General features: G+C 27.3%; 2 protein-coding genes across 2 annotated transcripts; both read right to left on the reverse strand.

Moving 5' to 3' along the window:
• Nucleotides 1–397: 397 nt before the first annotated feature.
• LOC105429273 (uncharacterized) lies at nt 398–2208 on the reverse strand. Its single transcript, XM_011642140.3, has 3 exons — nt 2071–2208; nt 1409–1621; nt 398–808 (listed from the first exon to the last, which is right to left on the reverse strand). The coding sequence occupies exons 1-3, from the start codon at nt 2206–2208 to the stop codon at nt 398–400; spliced, it is 762 nt and encodes a 253-aa protein (XP_011640442.2).
• Nucleotides 2209–2905: 697 nt separating this feature from the next.
• LOC105429205 (juvenile hormone esterase) lies at nt 2906–12474 on the reverse strand. Its single transcript, XM_011642032.2, has 9 exons — nt 12403–12474; nt 10774–11037; nt 8617–8945; nt 8068–8267; nt 6702–6898; nt 5023–5188; nt 4370–4566; nt 3945–4231; nt 2906–3672 (listed from the first exon to the last, which is right to left on the reverse strand). The coding sequence occupies exons 2-9, from the start codon at nt 10981–10983 to the stop codon at nt 3462–3464; spliced, it is 1797 nt and encodes a 598-aa protein (XP_011640334.2). The 5' UTR covers nt 10984–11037; nt 12403–12474; the 3' UTR covers nt 2906–3461.
• Nucleotides 12475–20128: the final 7654 nt, after the last annotated feature.

Below are 20128 nucleotides of genomic sequence, written 5' to 3' on the forward strand. Positions count from 1 at the left end.
CTGCAAGTTATACTTCATTTATGTAAAATAATATTTCTAAATAACAATTAAGTACTATTTTTAAGTGAAATAATTAAAAATTGGATTAAAAATTATCAGTTCTACAGTTTGTAATTGGCAATTGTTAAATTTAATCGACTGATCAAACTAATCGGAGATGATGAGAGCCTTGTTTATACGTCACTCTTAATAACAATTAATTTTTTATTGTAAGTTAATACATAATTTCCAAATTGATGTATTTTCTCAAAAGAAACAATCGAATTTCACCTTTTATGCGCGGAAAGAAATTCTCACATCTCCGCGCGATGGCGCGAAAATTTAACGTCGTCGTTTGTGATTTTATATCAATACACGGTATTCGTATATCAACGCACGGTATATACGATCGCGATTGTTATTTTCCGTCTCCCAGCTCACTGGACAATTCCTCGCGAGGTATTCGCATTCCCATGAAAGCGGCCGAGTAATTTCCCTTGCCTGTACTGTCGAATACGACCTTGTCGTTGACGATCCAGCGACTGTAGCGGATCTCCGCGATGAGACGAAAATCCAATTTCAGGGCCAACGATTGGCTTATACCCGACGTGAAGACGCCACCGATGGCCGGCAAATCCAAGGTGGATGCCACTTGGATGCAAGCCTTCAGCAGGGCTACGGCGATGCCTTTTTGCTGGTAGGACGGATGAACGCAGAGGACATGAACTCGGAAATATGCGTCACACTCGAGCTCCTTATGCGCCTTCGTCCGTTTTATCAGAGTGTTGATCAAATCCATAATTTTCTCCAGAGTATCTCCCTCGAAATGCTGGACCAACCGAATATACGTTTCTTGCGTCGCATAATTTGCTCGGTCCAACTTATCTAGGATGTAACTTATCTTAAGATGGTACTTGTCTTAAGATGGCTCGCATATGTACTCGTATATGCAAAGAAGAGTTTTGTTAAAATTTAATATTTAAAAATTTGACCAGATATACGTTATAAAATCTAAAAATATGACAACTTCAAAAAAAATAAAAAAAGCTTAATTTCTGAGAGTTTCACTTCGCAATATAAGATAAAAAATAACTCACGTTTTATCTTGTAGATAAGAAAACAGTTACTTAAATATATTTTAATAGTCTCTTATCAAATAAATTAATTTTTTATTATGTTTTATATAAATACGGAGATTAAAAAAAGATTTAAAAAAACGGCACTTTGAAAAAATATTCTAAATTTCAATAGCAGCCAACGTGTTAAGATAATTCTAAATATAATTATGAATATCGCTTTTAACTTTCATTTGCGTATAATAAGAGATTTATAATATAATAGTAACATTAATCAAAGTGTATATCAAAAGCTCAAGTTAAAAGCTCGTGCGTTAAATTTGCAATTTCTCAGAGTTTGCAATGACGCGTACTTGTACACGATTATACGTGTCACTTTTATTCGAATCGCTGTTAATTCGCGTAACAGCAACTCCAATAACTCGTCCTGATGCCAGACTGAGTGCTACCAAACTAATGGTATCCTTCATCCATGTTCTCAGAAGACGTAGATACGCGTTCACGGATATCTGATCCTGCAGCAACGCAATCGCCTTACACATCGGCTCCTCCCGAAAGAAATGATGCTGCACGAGAATAAAAAATATTCATTTTTACAATACTTGTGAGAAATATTTATTTTCTATTATTTTATAATTTTGATAAATTACTGTTAGAGAGCGAATCAACACTAAAATGAAATCAATCACGAATCTGTCATCTGTTTAATATTTTATGATATTTTCTAAAATAATACATTTTCTCAAAGTTGGATAAATAAATAATAATTATATAAATTATGTAAATAATAATCTGTAAACAATGAATAACTCAAGCGTGCTTTTTTTGATCAAAGTTCTCCAGAAAAATATTTTACAGATAAGAAGAATAAAAGAACAAGGAATGAGGAAAATTTGAAAAAAACTAGGAAATGTTGTTGACGCATTTTTCGCTCGATTCAAGCTAATAATTGATTATTGTGGAATTATTATGCGAGTGTGTTATATGATCTCTCTAGATTTTCCTACTGCTAAACTTTTATCAAACGTAGAGCTTCCTCGTACTGCGCTTCCTTGAGATCCTGTATTTTGCATATCGCCGGTGAATCCCACTCCAAAGGTGCATACATTCTTGCTTCGATTTCAAGAGTAAATTCATCTTTCTTTTCATCCATGACAATATCATAAAACTTTTAACTTGCTAAATTTCGTTACACTAATTATAATTAATAAATAAGATTATTAATTCAACAACACGTGCATCTCGAGATCTCTTCTGTCAATCCGCAGTTTGAAGTGAGTTGTATGAATTTATTTTTTCACTACATCATGTTCGTATTTTAAAAATGGCATGTAAAGTCGATTACTCGCATCTCTCGTTTATTGTTTGCTTCTTTTCCATGATGCCGGGTTTTCTCTCTTCTCTCACACAACTTTTAATTAACACGATATAAGAAACATTACTGCAAATTTTGTATTTCGTTAATATTTGAATGGCCCTCTCGATCAAAACATGCGTACAAAAATTAAACATATTGTTTACTGACATTGAATTAGCCAGTCAATAATAAAAGAAATATATATATATATCTGGTTATATATTATTTCTAATTTTATAAAAATTTGCGTACGGAAAATATTATAATTTAAAATTTAAAAGTAAAAATTTTTTTAAAAATGTTTATTATAAATATTTATTCAGAAATTTGTTAATTTAAAATGAATTGAACTGAATAGTGTCTGCAAATATTTCAATTCAACTATCAAAATTATGTTTATAAAAATTCGGATAGATAGGAAATGATTAATTTATGATTTTAAAATTAAAAAAACCTTTGCTAATTGTAAAATTGTAAAATATTATCTAAAATATTATCTTTTTGTGAATTTCATATTGATATTATTATATTATATATTTAAACAAGATAATTATTACACTTACAAGACAATTATTATATTATTATTATTTATATTTATATTTATATTATTATTATTACTATTTCGCAGTCGTGTAATATTTTACGTTTGCGCTATTTTGACTTAATGTTTTCTTGTATAGGTTTACATATATATGTCATAGTTATTTCATTTATATTATAGTATAAAAATATTATTTATATCTTATAATATAACAATTATATTATAATTATTATATTACATATACACAATTATATTAATAAAATGTTTAATATTTAATATTGCCCTATAAACATAAGCAATATTACTACAATTTCAAATTTAAAAAATTTTAATAATAATTAAAAGTAATTATTTTATAATTGAAGGAAGCAATTTTTTAAAATTTCATTTTAAGATTTTGCAATTACACTGAAATCACACTTTTGCTCTATATACATAATGTTTATGCTTATGTATGTACGTAATGTTTATACTTATATATGTACGTAATTTGCTTATGATACGTAAATTACAATTCATCCCTCAAATGTCTAAATGTATTGCCATAAGACTTTAATCGGTGTGTTAAGGTATCCCAAAATATCATTCTCTGCCAGAGAAGACTATGATTCATAATGATGCTTTCCGAATTTTCTATGTGCAGATATTCTGGTGCATAATCAGTTTTTACAGGTTTCCACTTCAAGGGAATCACATTTGTGATCTTTGGTGTAGGATTTCTGCAATAATTTAATTAGATATTATACTAAATGAATAAATAAATTTGCGAAAAACTATAATCGCGATAATAGAGGATATACAAAATATAAAAAAATACATAACAAACAATCTAACAAGGAACAGTAATGCTAAATTAGTAGTTAATTTAATTTTGCTTTAATAATTTTAATCTTAATTATTATAAAATTTAAAATCAAAATTTATTGCAAATTTCTAACATTTTACATAAACTTATAATTTATTCATTATCGATCAAGATATTAATGCTTACCCAGAATTTGCAAAGTTATACCAAAGATTCGTCATAAGATCGATCATTCCCTCATCTTTCGCAGACAATTGCGTATCGGGGAACAATTGTTCACCCACGGGGAACAAATACTGCAAGTCGTCTGCATGCGACACTCCATAATTTTTTACAGGATCGCCAAATATCGTGCTGAAGGACACACTTCCTTGGTACGCAAAGTAATAATAAAACACTGGTGAAGTTTGATTTTTAATAAAATCCCGCACGGCTTCGTGAGTTCCGTGATTAAACCACGAATCGCTGTACATCTATGAAATTATATTAATGAAACATTAGATGGACATATTATTATTAACTCGATTTCGTTTTCTAAATTATTCTAATGTAATTAATAAACTAAAGTTTGCTAAATTAACCGTAATTATAAATACTATCGCAAAACTTACATTAATAACTTTGAATCGAGATTCCTCGGTGTTGTCGATAATGTTACGACCGAAGTAGAATTCATGGATAGTGGAACTTATTTCATTTTGCAAATGCTCAGTGATATTGTATCTTTCATCATAAAGCAAGCTAATAGGTGCAATTTTGTTAAAGTTCTCTTCCAATATCTTCGCGGCGTTTTCCCGTCCGTAAATACCTGAAAAGTGCCATTGCCATTTCAGTTGATTATGTAATTTATAGAAATTTATTAAATATCAAGAAGAAAAGATCAAGATTTATTGGCACAAATTTTCACGATTTCGTCATTATTTTTCAGATAATTATTCTGATTGATTGTACTAATAATAATAGGCAGATCTTCAATCTTTTTTTACGTTTTTATAATAAACGAAAACAATTTTGTGTCATATACTTTTTTATGATAAGTAAAATACATTATATTATTTCATTATAGTTAGCTTCCCTCCCCGATGGAGTAAATTGACATTCACTACGGTAAATTAGCAAATCCCATGTTAAATCAATGAAACATAGTATTACAAAACAATATCCATATAATCTTTTTTTTTTCAAAAACAAAATAATTTTACAATATCTAATAGTCAAAATTTTATGGATTTGATAAAAAAATTTTTGATAAAATAAATTCTACCTGCTACTTTTAAAGCTCCTTCTTCTGAAGTGATTCCCGTCATCCAAGGTATATCAAGAAAACGGCCTTCTTGCACAGAAATTAAAGGATCTTCCTTTATGAAAGCACCTGGATGTTCAGGTTCAATTACTGGTCGGAATGGTATCATTGGACAATATCCAAATTTCTATAATAAAACGATTGATGATCCAATTATGGAGATTATATAATTGCAATGACAATATATATATATATATATATATATATATATATATAAATATAATTCATAGAGAAACAAAAATAATGTAATTTTGATGATTTATTGATTTGTTAAATAACAATTATAAAAAAATAAAAATATATGAGATTATAAAATAAAATAATAAATACGTAAAAATTTTAAAAATGGCATAAATGCGTTCGACATTTTTTTCATTAGTATCAATTGTTACGACAATATAGAGACGTTCCAGTTATAATTTTTTGCATCATATGTGTTTCTTGTTTTATATATATATATATATATATATATATATATATATATGCTCTATTTTAATATCAATTGATAGAGATTCATAACACATGAGCGAAAATAAAAATATCAATTTCCGCAATTACACATGCGGAAAGCATGTAATGAGCACATACAAATGTGCACGCGCGTATTCGCCAAACAGGTTTCTCACATCTATCATCAGAACTTCGACATGTTTATTCATTATCTCAATGTTTACCTTCGAAAGCTAATATGAGAATTATCCATAAAAATTTCCACGGCGTTATTTAAGTAAACGAACTTACAATTTTATTATTGGAAAGACTATATTTAAACAGTCAATTCTATTATAATTAACGAATCTATTGAGCAACTTTGTTATTAAAAATATTTCCAGAAATATAAAGTAACAAAGATAAAAAATTTTATAGTGGAATTTAATAATTACATTTCGTCATTTTAATTTTGCATTAAAATACATTTTAAAGTGGAAAACGGTTGCAAAACCTTTGCGTGACTGTCACCAGATAATTTACATGCAGCCGTATCGATGAAGCGTCAGCTCACATAACTTCTGAGGCTGATGCACGCGCAGATACAGAATTTATCTTGCGATTGCACTTTTCAGCCGCGCATGAATGCACTCGAAACGTTTTAAGCAAAGATCTCGTTTGAAACGTATTACGAATATTGCGAATCAGGCGTGAAATTCTTTAAGTACAACCGTGATTACATCAGAAATAATAAGTGACCTATATACATACATTATGTACTTAGGTAGGTCTTAAATATACCGAGTCAACTTTCGCTTTAATTTATAAGTTTCGCGTGATTTAATGTAACAAACAATATTTCTACATCGGTATGCGCATAATATGTAATCGATTGGGCACCGATTGACAGCCAAATTGATTTTCTCAGATATATGTCGAGATAGATAAGTGACACAAGTGACAAGGAACATATATATGTACATATATATATATATATATATATATATATATATATATATGATATAAATTGTTTAATTAAAATAATTAAATATTTAGATCAAGTAGTAAGAACTATTTACTATTATTGCAAAATGCTTTTAATTAATTAGGATTATAAATTTGTGAAATAGTTTAGCATTTATATATAGCATTTATATAAGGTTAAAGATACTATGTTAAATATACTATTAACGTTAAATAAATTTTGTTACCTTAAAAAGGCGATCTGTACCAATAATTTCCTCCGCGCTCTTCTTTCGTAAGCACTCGATGAGTTCCTTGGAATCCTTGGTATTACAATTTAAATGATTACCCACCATTATTGCTCTTTTTTTGGCAATTCCCGGTGACGTCATGGTCCACGGATTATAGAAGTTGCCGCTTTGCGAAATAGCGCGATGAAATAGTCCTATGTGATTAAAAAAAACATAAATTTTCTAATTGCATAAGCGAGTTACCAATTAAAACATGATTTTGTAAAGATCACGTTAACCGATTGCAAATAATGTATACAGAATATATCGTCTGCCGTAATATATTCGACAGAATATAAAAAGTTAATTTATGTTTAAAAACTTTTATAAAATTTAATAGTCTCAATGCTTCACGACTTCTTTATATTTTATAAAAAAATATAATAATTTAATGCGTTATATAAACTAGACGGTATAAATTAATGATATCACTAAAATTATAATTTTTCAGAAAGCTTATATTTTTTCTACACATTTTAGAATATCATATCACATTTTAGAAATCTTTAATAATTTTTAAAAATATTATTATGATAATTAATAATACAATACAAATATACAATTTGATTTTTATTAATGTAATATACCGATTACATGTAAATATTATTCAATTATAAAATACAATTATAATTATTATAAGCTTTTTATCAGTGTTATCGGTAAACAAAAAATTTATTAAAGCGAATTTTTTTAGATATGTCTATTTCATAATAAAATAGCACTACTGATCTTGAAAGCAGTTCATCAGAGATGCTCAGATTTCTGCAGTCTACTTGCAGGAAAAAATTGCAATACTATGAAACACGTTTCTGCATTGATTAAAAATTCACGATTACAAGGTGTGACGTAAATTGACATAACATTATGCATGCACGTGTATAAAGATATTATGCATGCGATCGATTACATATCACTTAATGATGACGGTGAATCGCGAAAGCAAGAATCGGTTTTCGCAGTAAATATATTAATGTACCAACACTTGTTACACATTTTCCATCGAGGAAAAATCTTGAAAAATTGATACGTTTTCCTAAGTAATACATTTCCCATATATTGTGAGCGTGATATGAAATATAACAATCTATTTTAAGTCTATTTAATCTATTTTAAAATTTATGAAACATATATGTTACTTTTATTTATTTATATATGTTTCCTAATTTTTCTTATTAATATTTACATTTTTCAATACATAATTTGTTTTACTTTTATATTTTATAATAATTCAATTTGTGTAATATTTATTTAAACTATTTATTGCAAAATAACATGATTTATTAAAAAAAAATAATTTGTCATAAAAATAATGCTGAAGCCTTACCTTCTGAAAGAGGACTGACCATATGGTAATGAGCACTCGCACCACCTGCGCTTTCACCGAAAAGAGTTACTCTATTCGGATCGCCGCCAAAGAAAGCAATATTCTCATGCACCCATCGCATAGCTTGCTGCTGATCCTTTAATCCCATATTTCCTGGACATTCCAAATCCTCCGTACTCAAGAAACCCAGCGGTCCAAGTCTAACATGAGAAATCTATACATTGTTATGCAACTACAGCACCTTCCTTCTCATGGTCATTGACACCGATTTCTTATACACTCACTTTTATGCAATTAGAGATAAAATTGTAATTTTTTTTTTCTAATCGCATAAAAGCAAGCGTATCATAATCGCTTATTAGACAATATCTCTACATAATTTATATAATGTTGAACGAAAAAAATAAACTTGCATGTCTCTCTCTCTCTCTCTCTCTCTCCCTCTCTCTCTCTCTCTCTTTCTGTCCGTGAAAATTAAAATTGTACGGTGAAGAATTCCATAGAAAATCTTAATATTAGCATCCGATTTGAATCATTAAAATTTATTACCGATAATTCACAGTAACGAGAACGAGGTCATGATCCAGCAGGAATTTAGGTCCGTAATAATCAGAGTTGCCGGCACCAGCGAGCCATCCGCCGCCATGGAACCAAATCATGACCGGAAATCGAGGAAAGACCTCCTGCCGTTCCTTAGCATAATCGGAATCTGAGCGATCTTTGTCGCAATGCATGCGTGGTGTATAGACATTTAGATAGAGACAATCTTCGCTGCCGACAATTTCCTCCTGATAAACGTAGATATTCCGTTGCGTGCATATCTCAGGATTTTTCGCAGCATTTAAGGTGCCACTCCAAGCGACCGGTGGTTGCGACGGCTTTAAAGAAAACACACTGTGCAATTAATTCTGCATATATAATTCGCTAGTTGGCTTTGAGCCCTTTAGATTTGCATTGCAACTGGTCGTACAGCTTCGTCTAAGCGGAGCCCTACTTTGAAACGACAGATCGTTGATGTGTGCACAAATAAAACGTGATGACGTCTTAATCTGAGCGAGACAAATGAATTAACGTTTCGAGATAATATGCAGTTGCAATAAAAATTTTTAGAGGTATTTCATTAAACAAATATTAAATTATTTACAATAAATAAAAATAAAAATTTGTATTACATTTTGAAAACAAATTACAAAAATTTTAATTATGACATAATTTATAAAAAAGACAAACATCTCCGAATTGTCCGAACAATCCGAAAACTTATTGTTTATTTAAAAAATAATAATACGTATAAATTTTTAAATGCAAACATTTCTTGTCTTTAACAATTTTGTCGAATTATTTGAGAAAATTGCTATACATTTAATAATTGCTGTAAAGATTAAAGAAAATATATTCTATATACTTAAGAAAATATTCAATAATAAATAACTGATTGATTTGATTTTGCATGTTGATTCTCCTGTTGATTAAAATATTCTTAATCAGTTCCAAAAATAATTAATTCTTCTTTAATAATTAAAATTATTTATGAATAAGATAGTGATAAAAATAAAGGATTTAAAAAATTGCAAATTTATATAATTTTGCCAAATAATTTAAACAATTTCTAAGCAAAATAATTTCCATGTTGAAGGTTTTTGATTTGAAAATATTCTCTCAACAGCTTTTTCAAATATTTTCAAACAATTTCTTGAGTGACACGGATCATAAACATAACATTGACAAAACATGATTAGCTTGCTCTATCAACAAATCTAATATTTAGTCTTACTCTAGCTATTGCTACTCTCAAAAGATATTGCGATGTGAATAAGAAATGCGCATTATATATCGAAAGATGAAATTGATTTCCAGTAATATTACCAACCTGTGCAGAATTGCATTTGTGGTAACAGAACATCGTGCGAATACAAAGGGGCAATAAAATGCGATTTCAAAGCATCCTCTCTCTATATCTATTTGCCGAGGTTCTTTTCTTTATAGCGAATTCGTGCTCGGAAAGAATTATTATGTTTATTCGATTGTAACGCAGTTTTTTTTCACTTCCGCGTAACGAATACAGAGTATGTGCAATATTATCTAGAACTGACTTAGGAAAGCGGAATGTCGGCGTTTAGAGTTAGTTGCAATAGCAACGGCGCGTAATTGCGTGAAAAAAACATATGCACGATGCGTAAACCGAGAGAAAAAGGACGTTTTCATTATTACGTTAGATATATAATGTTGCATACTAATTGCCGCGAAAGTCCCTGATGCAACTTTTTGAGTGATTATACAGGATGCCTATCCTGTACCATTAGGAATCATTAAGGACGCTATAGACAGATTGAGTTAATTAATACCGGATTCTTCTTTAAATCGTAAATTGTAATCCAGCTGTGTTCATCAACTTTACATAATCATATTTTATATTAAATCATTTATATTAAAATGAGTCTCAAGTATTTATTTTTTTCTCACATTTTATCATACAATAATATTTTTTTTAAGAGATGAATTCTTAAACTAAACGCTTATCTATTGGAATATTTTATTATATAAAAGTGAGCATAATTGCTTATCGATTCATTTTTGATTAAGTATTTTAGTTTCATTAAGCATTTTTTATTTTTTTCAAATTCCGCAAATTCAGGTAATCGAGTTCAATTCAAGGATAAAATTTTACTATGCATTTGAAGCTCGCAAGAAGCAGAATAATTTTACCTTGAATCTGAGTTCTCCTACTGGCGGTGCAGCATAGGGAATTCCCAAGAAAGCATAAATATTTCTCCCAAGTCGGGTAGGCATCATCGTTCCATGCAAGGTGCCATTTGGAATTTTTGCCACTGGTATGTTACCCGATACGGTATTTGCGTTAAGTACGAAATTGCAAATAAATACTAGCTGGAGAAATATGTTCTGATATTTCCTCATTTTTAACGTTCTTGAAGTATCATATAGTTTACTGTTGAAAGATTTTGCAACAACCTGTGGACGATGTTAATACAATTTTTATTTTATAAAATATAAAAACATAACACAAAAATAAAAATCACGTAGACGAAGATGTATATACAAATGTATTAAATTATATAAATATGAATATCTATTTTTTACAAGATCTCTTATTGTGTTGTGTAATTATTTTAAATAATTGACATATAATAATTAAAATATTGCTACGTTACATTTAATTGTCTTTGCATTTTTAAATAATAATTTAAATATTTTTGTAACGGAGTTATTCCTGTTTTATTGATGATAAAAATTTTGTTAAATCATTATTTGAAAGAATGTAGGCAACTTGTGCATTAATATAATATCACATATTTTATTTTGGATTATTATTACGATATTAGCAAGTTATATAACTGTAATCAATTGATTAAAAATACATATACGTGTATACACACACACACACACACACACACACACACACACACACATATCTAACAAGTATAAATATTTAACTAATCAGCTGTTGTATAAGAAAACTATAATCTAGAAACTTAGTAAAAAAAAATAGTAATGAGAAAATGGTGACATTTACATTAAATTGAATTTATAAACGAGAATACGATTACAGCAAGAAGTGAAATTCTATATATCTATATTACGTCTGATAGATTGATAATTTTCATCAGGCGCGACTATAGAGTGTCTTAAAGAAACTGGTTTTATATCGTAAATGTAAAATAGTCTTACGTAAAGAAAAAAAATTTCAAGATCAATGACGAATAAAGAATTACAAAATAGAGCATTCTATAATTGTAGATATGTTAGAATTTGAAAATAATTATGAATTATAAATAAATATATAATAAATTAATGTTGAGCAATAAATTAGAAATAAATTATATTAAGCTAATGAACATCAAATTTCTATTTTAAATTTATTTATCTCATATTCTCCAAATTTTTAAATAAAATATCGATAAAACTGTTAGACATCACGAGTGATGTAAGCATAATTATGAAGAAAGATTTTTAGATTCGAATTCCCATGGTATCATGGCTCAATGATGTAATAAAAAAATTTCATCACTATACTGATTAGGTTTATTTATAAAAAATAATAAAGACAAAAAGAATTATATCATATATCAATTGCCTCTATATTTTGCATTAAAGTAAATAACTTATATAATAAGAAATACTCTGCAAAATTTTTTTACGTGGCAAGAAATTAGTTATTCTCATATAATGTCACCAAATAATGTCCAAATATCGATATCAGAAAGCAAAATGTGTCAACAGCCAGAACTTATTGGTAGATTATGAGAATTATGGTATCAGTAATAGCTCACTAATTTCTAAACAATGGATTATGAAACTAATATAATGACAGGGTACCTGCGGTTTCGTGAGTGTCGAAGAAGACGCGTGTTCGTTTTCCAAAGGTAGGATTAAGACTGTCGCGGGAGAGAGTCGCTCATTGGGTTATTATCGATGATGGTAATTGACGTCACACTTTCAGAAGAGCGCAAATCTTTCTGGTAGCTTATCCTTTTCAGTTTGACAGTTTATCCTGAACGACTATTTTCTATGCTAATTAATAAATACGACATGCATGTTGGAATTTAGTGGTTAGATATATAATAATGTTTATAATAACGTATTTATTAAATGTTGTAACTAATAAAATATTAATTATAACTTTTTTATGCTCCAAAATAACAAGAATATTTTGAATACTTTTATCTAACAATTTTAGTATAATATAAAAAAAGACATCTCTCAAAATGCAATAATTAAAAAAAGATATTATTCATTAACTTATATTAATTAAACTTGTATATTAAGTTATTCCCGTAATTGTTTTATAAAATATAAAATTATTGATCTTAGTTTGTCATGATTTTATTAATTATTATTTACAGGAAAATAAATTTTTATATGATAAGTTTTAAAATCATATTTTAAAATATTATACTTTATATATTTTTAGATAAAATGTAAAATAAGCAAAAGGAAAAGCGTGAAGAAATAAATTATAAAGACGTTTAATATTAATAATTTTAATGGCTTTCATAAAAATATCAGACATTCTTTAAGATATTATATCAAAAATATATTCATTAATTTTGCGCATATATTTCTAAAAAACTTATATTATATTTGCAAACATATAACTCATTGAATTTTATTATAATAAGAATAATAAAAATATAAAGATTTCTACTATTATCAAATTTATGTAATTTCATAAAAAATTACAACGTTCTTGATTTGTTTTGATTATAAATTTTATTAAAAAAATAGTTTACATTTCTTTAAAAAGATAATATTTGCTACTCGTATTTTTGGTATGTATGTTTATGTATGTATTTTAGTTAGAGATTATCTTGATTATCTTAAACAAAATGAAAATAAATAAACAGTCAAAAAACCAGTATATATAAACCTGAGATATTGTCCTGAGAAATCCAATAAGTAACTATATTATAAAAAAGCATTTCTTCAAGAGCTCATATTTAAAAGTAGGACAATATAAAAAATAATATAAAAAATAATATAATACCAAATAATAATAATAATAATATAATACGAAATAATATAATAGATAAGTAATAATAATAGTATAACAAAACAATAACAATAGTAATAGTAATAGTATTATTAGCAGTAATATTATTAATATTATTAGTATTATTAGTGCTAATAGTATATAATAGTTATAATATCATTATAATAATATTATAATAATATAATAGATATGTAAATAAAAAACATGATAATATGAATCCTGTGATTATCTTTATCGGTAGAATTTTCTGACAGCGCGACGTGCTACAAATCCATCAGTATCATCAGTCGGTTTAAATAATTTCTGCCTACATTTCTTGCTATTATATTAACAGTGTATGATACTTTAAAATAGCATTATCGGTCACCGACACACATTGATAGATGGTATTATAAATCAGGAAGATACGATTTTTCAAAAATTTCTTTTCTGTATCGAATTTTTTTTTATTTCTTGCAGAAATGATTAACAATCATTTGGACTTAGCCCAAAGCCCAAGCACAATACATTGATACATATACAATTACAATAATATACAATTTATTATTGATACATATACAATTACAATAATATACAATTACAACAATCACGCTCGATTTTGCTAAGCAATAAATTAAAGAAACAAAATGAGCAATTTTGATAACTAAATTTCTTTAATTAGAAAGAACTAATTAGAAGGAACTAAATAAATTCATTTACCTATGTAACACATTAAAAATGATTAGATGAACTAAATGAATTCACTTACTTGTAATACGTTTTAATTTTTATTAAGTCTTCTTCGGTTAATATAAATAAACTATTGACTATGACATAATGTCATTACCAATAGAAAGTAGTAAAAATAAATTAGATGTCTAACTTAAACAGCAACAGTAAGGTGAGGTATATTCGTAGGAGTCATATCTACAGATTGAACGTACATTCACTAAAAAAATTATTTTGTTATTCATTAAAAGTGTAACAATTTTATATATACGTTAACAATTTTATAAATAGAATTGAAACAAATCAAATCAAATAAAAATTTTTTTACAACATTATGAACCAAATCTTCATTAAAAGGCGAAGAAAGCAAAGTCAGATGAAAAAAAAAATTATCAAGTGGAAAATATTTGATATCCGACGGTAAAAAATGAAGTTGCAAGTCAGTTATACTGTTATGTCTAATTTCAACGGGATTTCAATTTAATATACAATTACATATATGTAATTGTATATTAAACTATTACTTATAAAAATATGTATATATCACGTATGCACATATTTTTATAAGTAATAGTATAATAAATATTTAAAGAAAAATGAAGAAAAACAATTTAATTTATATAATAAATATAATAAAATAATAATATGAATGGATAATAATAATTATAGGCAAAATCATATACGTGTTTAAATAAATGAAAAAGGAGATGTGTGTGTGTGTGTGTGTGTGTGTGTGTGTGTGTGTGTGTGTATGTGTGTGTGTATACATATAAAAGCCAAAGTTTATTTTTATTTAAATTTCTTAATTTAATATTTCTTAATTTAAAATAAAATTTATTATAAACATTACTCTCACCAAATTCACTGTATTGAGAATTGATCTCATGTAAAGAATGGTTTCGCAGAATGGGGTTTCACCCCTTATAAAGAGGGTGGAAGTACCTTGGATGCAAACCCAGACACGCCATTTTGTATAGAAGTGAAATAACGTATATAGATATTCTTATAATTCTGAGACAATTATGCATTATTAAAGAAAAATAAGAAAAATTAGATTTCAATAAAATCTATTTCTTAAATGTATATAAAAAGATATACAAAAACTAAAAAAATATGTAACATATCAATTTTAATAATATTAAATAAAACATGTTGTATATAAAATGCTGATAATTTGAAATGCTATTTCAAACATTTTAATTTCATGGATTATTTAAAATATTCTGTAATCATATTAATCATATTAATTAAAAAAATAGATATATATTTCTATATAATATTTGATATTCAAAATATGAAAAAAAACATATTATTTATTAAAAAATTTTTTTTATATTTAAAATTTTATATATTTGATCAAAATAATATTATAAAAACAAAAAAAAAATCACCTGTGTCTGTGATAACTACACTTAATTTCCTAATTGCGTAATATTTTCTTGAAAATAATTCCTTCTAAAAATTGTTAATATAAAATCATTTTATATGAAACAAGTGAAGTTATTTAAGTTATTTAAAATTAATTAAAACGTATTTAAAGATTTAAATTATTAAATTTGTAAATACTTTCTATTAATGATACGTAAAAAGATTCTACGCTTTTTGTATATAAAAATAAACAACAATAATTTCTTTTTACTTCTAAATTTTTTTAATAATTTTATCGTAAATATTTTTGATAAAAATTTAAGATTTTTCAGAATCATATAATTTATGTTATAGATTATAGAATGGATATATATTGGATACTGTACTGGATATATACATATATTAAACTAGGGAGAAAATTTAGTTACACAGTAAATTATTAAAAATGAAGATTAAAAATAAAAATTTTGTATGTAAAATTATGAGATTATTCGTTTGCGATTCGTCTATCCCAACTAGTGGCGCCGCCTGCGAGTTCGCAAGATTGCATTTCTTTCCACCATTTTCTTTATTGCACGATGCAGTTTGCACTTTAATAATAAGTAATGAAATACAAGACACACATTTATACAATTTTTTCAATTGATTATTTTATTAAATATATTTACTTTGTACATGAAACTTATGTATATAATTTTGAAATAATTAATAAAAATTCTATGATAATAAGAATTACATAAAAATATATTATTACGTCAAGATTAACGTTAGGTCTAATCAATTCTAATTTTTATGAAATATTTTAATAAATCTATGTTGTAAAATACTAAATAAGAAATTACACGTTACACATATATATTCCTCATTTATTTTTCTATTGAATATTAATTAAGTATATTAATGCAACTACATTATAGTTCTGATTTTTAATCTTCATGAATGTTCCATATTTTTATTATTTACGTACATAAATTAGTACGTAAATTAGTTTACATACGTAAGTTATCTTTTTAATCCGTTACTATTTTCTTTCTTAAAAAGAAAAAATATTTTTATTATTAATCTAAACAACAAGAAACTAATTTCATGTTGCAAAGCCATGCTAATTAATTTAAAATTGGTATGTATTTGTTTTCCAAATTTTATAAAATATTTAATAAAATATTCAACAAATATTATTTTTTCTATAAATAAAAAAAATAAGCAGAAAGAACTAATAGTAGTTCTTATCAATTAATATACATAATGACACAATTAATATACGCATACATCTATGTATACATGGAAAGAACACTTTTGCAAATGGCAAATCTAAAAATTTTTAAAACCTAAAATCTAAAAAACCAGATACAGATCTGAAAATAATTTTGTTGGCTCATTAAAATTAGTTTGTAGAACACTTAAATATGATGATAATACTGCAAAAATGTTTAATCTTCTAACAATTAATTTGAACATCATATATAATAATTTTGAAGGCCCAACAAAATCATTTTCAGATCTGTAGCTAGCCAAATTTTTAGATTTGCCAGCAAAAGTGTTCTTTCCGTGTACATAATAATTAACCAGTAATCTTTTATATTTTTATATTGTCTATCTTTCAAGAATTTTAAAGTAATCAAAGTTAAACGTTTAAGTGAATTTTAATTAGAAAAATTTTATTGCATCTCTCGGCGGGGTCATGTGTTTGCCGGTATCGACTTCGAAATATCGTAGACGGTCACGCCGGCCATAAGAGCGGCTTTGGAATATTCATGGTACCTGAACCCGAATTCTAGAGGACTCTAGCGCCCGTTGTGCGACTATTTCGCGGAAATAGTATAGTTTTGTTAGCCATAAAGGTTAAACGAGGGTTCTCGGCCTTCAATTATCGGAGACCGTCCGCAGGCAGCAAGATGCCGAAATATTCTTAAGGCACCCAGGCTCTCAACGATCGGCTCGAGTCGAGCCTCATAACTACGGCCGGCCGTTTTAACGTTTACGACCTGCGAGCTATAACTCGTAAAAACGTCGATCGGATTTGACGCCTGCATTAAATGAAAAAAATCGGTTTGCCACACACTTGGAATAATAGAAAGGATCTTTCTGTTTATTTTTTGTCACAATATGTCCTCCTTCCTCGCCTCCTCAGTACAAGTATTATTATTTAATTATATGTATATTTGCAAAGCTATAATATATTAATGGGACATCTCTTAAAAATATGAAAAATACTAAAAGCTAGGAAAGCATAAGAAAATTTATGAAATATTTCAACCTTTTATCGTGGCAAAAGTAGAAAAAATTGTTCAATGTTGCGCGGTAATGTTTTCTGTTAAACTGAGCGAAAATACATCGCACCGTTGCTTATAAAAAATTCAAAAGGATCTTCGAGAAAGACGCATTTTCCAAAGTACGTAACTTCAACGATCAGTTTAGCATAAACTGCACTGTCGCATCATGCTGAGCAATATTTTGTCCTTCTGTTTTTAACTTTCAATCGGAGTCTGTTAAACGTTGAAACAGCAATTAATATTTAAAAAAAGAACTATTAAATTAAATTCTTTTTATTTATGAATCTCTCATAAATACATTAAGCATAATTTCAAATTATTCGAAGAAACATGATTGTGCAAGTAATATGAATAAGAAAACTAATTAAACAGTACAAAGTACATTATAGATAAGTAGATAAACTTGTTGAAAAAGATTAGATAAGCGGAAACAAAAATAAATATAAATTTATTATCTAAAAATTAATATATATAGTATAGTAAACTTGACACTGATATTATTCTTACATTTATTGATTCTAATATTTATTTTATATAGTAATTAATATAATTAAATACAGTAATTTTTCTGTTAGCGAAAATTTGTTGCGTAAAGCAGATATAGATAGTTTTCCAATCAACGAATTACACTGTTTATTTTGACATAATTTTAAAAAAATTGTTTATAATTTTTATCTACAAAGGAACAACTGCAATAATAAATTAGAAATAACGTTATTATCTTTTTATCATCTTTTTATTATCTTTTCTATATATAAATCATATATAAACAAATTTATTATTTAATTATTCTGTAATCAAATTCCAAATTTAAGCAACAAAAAGCGAATGCATCTTAAATATCTTATAAAATATATCTATATATATATATATATATATATATATATCATATAAATATATGTTATAGTTAGTGATTGAATGTTTGATTCCTTCCGTAGTTTCCTTTCAACTTTAAGTGAAGAAGAGAGAAAGTGTCGGTTCCATCATCCACGAGGGTTCATCCCTACTCGATCTATGCGAACCCCCTTTTCCCTTTCTTCTTGCTATAGTAAGTTTCTCACGTCGGAAAAGCCGGCACGTGGGTTCTCTGAGCGGCATAGGTTGCTCAAGGCGTTGCCATTGGCAACCGATAAAACTGCGGAAGACCCTCCTGATCCCCTTTCGAAGAAACTTGCCAGGAATTTCTACCGATCGGCCCAGTTATTGAGCGAGCTTATTAAAAATGATAGGTACCGTTTAAATTGCTAGAAAAGTGTTGGCAAAAATGAGGCTTTTCCTCTTCAATTTTTACATAAAATATTTTTTAAGATATCCTTTTTTTCTTTATTATATTTTAAAATATTTATTTAAAATGTGTAGCAAAATGTATGTTGTTTATTAATTTAAATTTAACTTTAAAAATTAAATTTATACTTGATGTATATTTTAATAATAAAATTATCAATTTTTTTCTTTTTTATATAACTCGCATTTGATTTCTTCAAACAAACAATGTACATATATTCAAAAATATTTCTTGTGAAATAATAATAATGGTAAATGGTATAAATTTTAATATTGAGATGTAAGAAAATATTTTTATCCACTTGCACATCGTATCGGACACTTTTATTATACAATATTTATTAAAAAGTTGTTAAATAAAGAAAAATACAAACTGTCGAAGAAATAAAATTCATTGTTGATGGCGGCTTGTGAAACACATAAACCACGATTTCCGGAAGCAGTAGGGAAGGGTAACCATCGACCCTTTGCATTCGGGGTCGGGAAAATACAAGTAGGGTCGATATCGAGAAACTAGGAAGAGGAAGGGGACTGACTCCCCCGAAAAGTTTCAATATCTCATGAGTTTTCCACGAGGCACGTGAACGTAATCATGAAAATCGCAATCAAAATGAATTGTAGAAACGCGGGAAAATACTCTTGTAATTTCTTTACATTAAGTTTTATTAATAAAACAAATTACTACAGCATAAACTTTTTTTATTGATTATAATGTAATAATTAAGTCGTGTGTGTGTATTTATACACACATACATACTTAGAATAGAAGCGGAAACATAACATTTTTTTTTCCTGTTTTTATGATTAATTGATATCACATTCTGCTTTACAAGATTTTATTTTCCTCATAATTATCCTTATAATTACATTAATAACGTCAAATCAGTGAGGATTTCGTCGATCTAAACGTCGGCGTCGC

The sequence above is a fragment of the Pogonomyrmex barbatus genome, unplaced genomic scaffold (assembly GCF_055798465.1).
Source record: "Pogonomyrmex barbatus isolate J1 unplaced genomic scaffold, ASM5579846v1 scaffold3, whole genome shotgun sequence".
In the NCBI taxonomy this organism is placed as follows: Eukaryota; Metazoa; Arthropoda; class Insecta; order Hymenoptera; family Formicidae; genus Pogonomyrmex; species Pogonomyrmex barbatus.

Coding starts and splice junctions, on each gene's coding strand:
- LOC105429273 (XM_011642140.3), bottom strand. CDS start 2,208: ATGGATGAAAAGAAAGATGAATTTACTCTTGAAATCGAAGCAAGAATG. Junction 1,622..2,070: donor AAGCTCTACGTTTGATAAAA/GTTTAGCAGTAG, acceptor ATTCTCGTGCAG/CATCATTTCTTTCGGGAGGA. Junction 809..1,408: donor ACACGTATAATCGTGTACAA/GTACGCGTCATT, acceptor CGGTTGGTCCAG/CATTTCGAGGGAGATACTCT.
- LOC105429205 (XM_011642032.2), bottom strand. CDS start 10,983: ATGAGGAAATATCAGAACATATTTCTCCAGCTAGTATTTATTTGCAAT. Junction 4,567..5,022: donor AGGAGCTTTAAAAGTAGCAG/GTAGAATTTATT, acceptor GGCACTTTTCAG/GTATTTACGGACGGGAAAAC. Junction 4,232..4,369: donor CTCGATTCAAAGTTATTAAT/GTAAGTTTTGCG, acceptor ATAATTTCATAG/ATGTACAGCGATTCGTGGTT.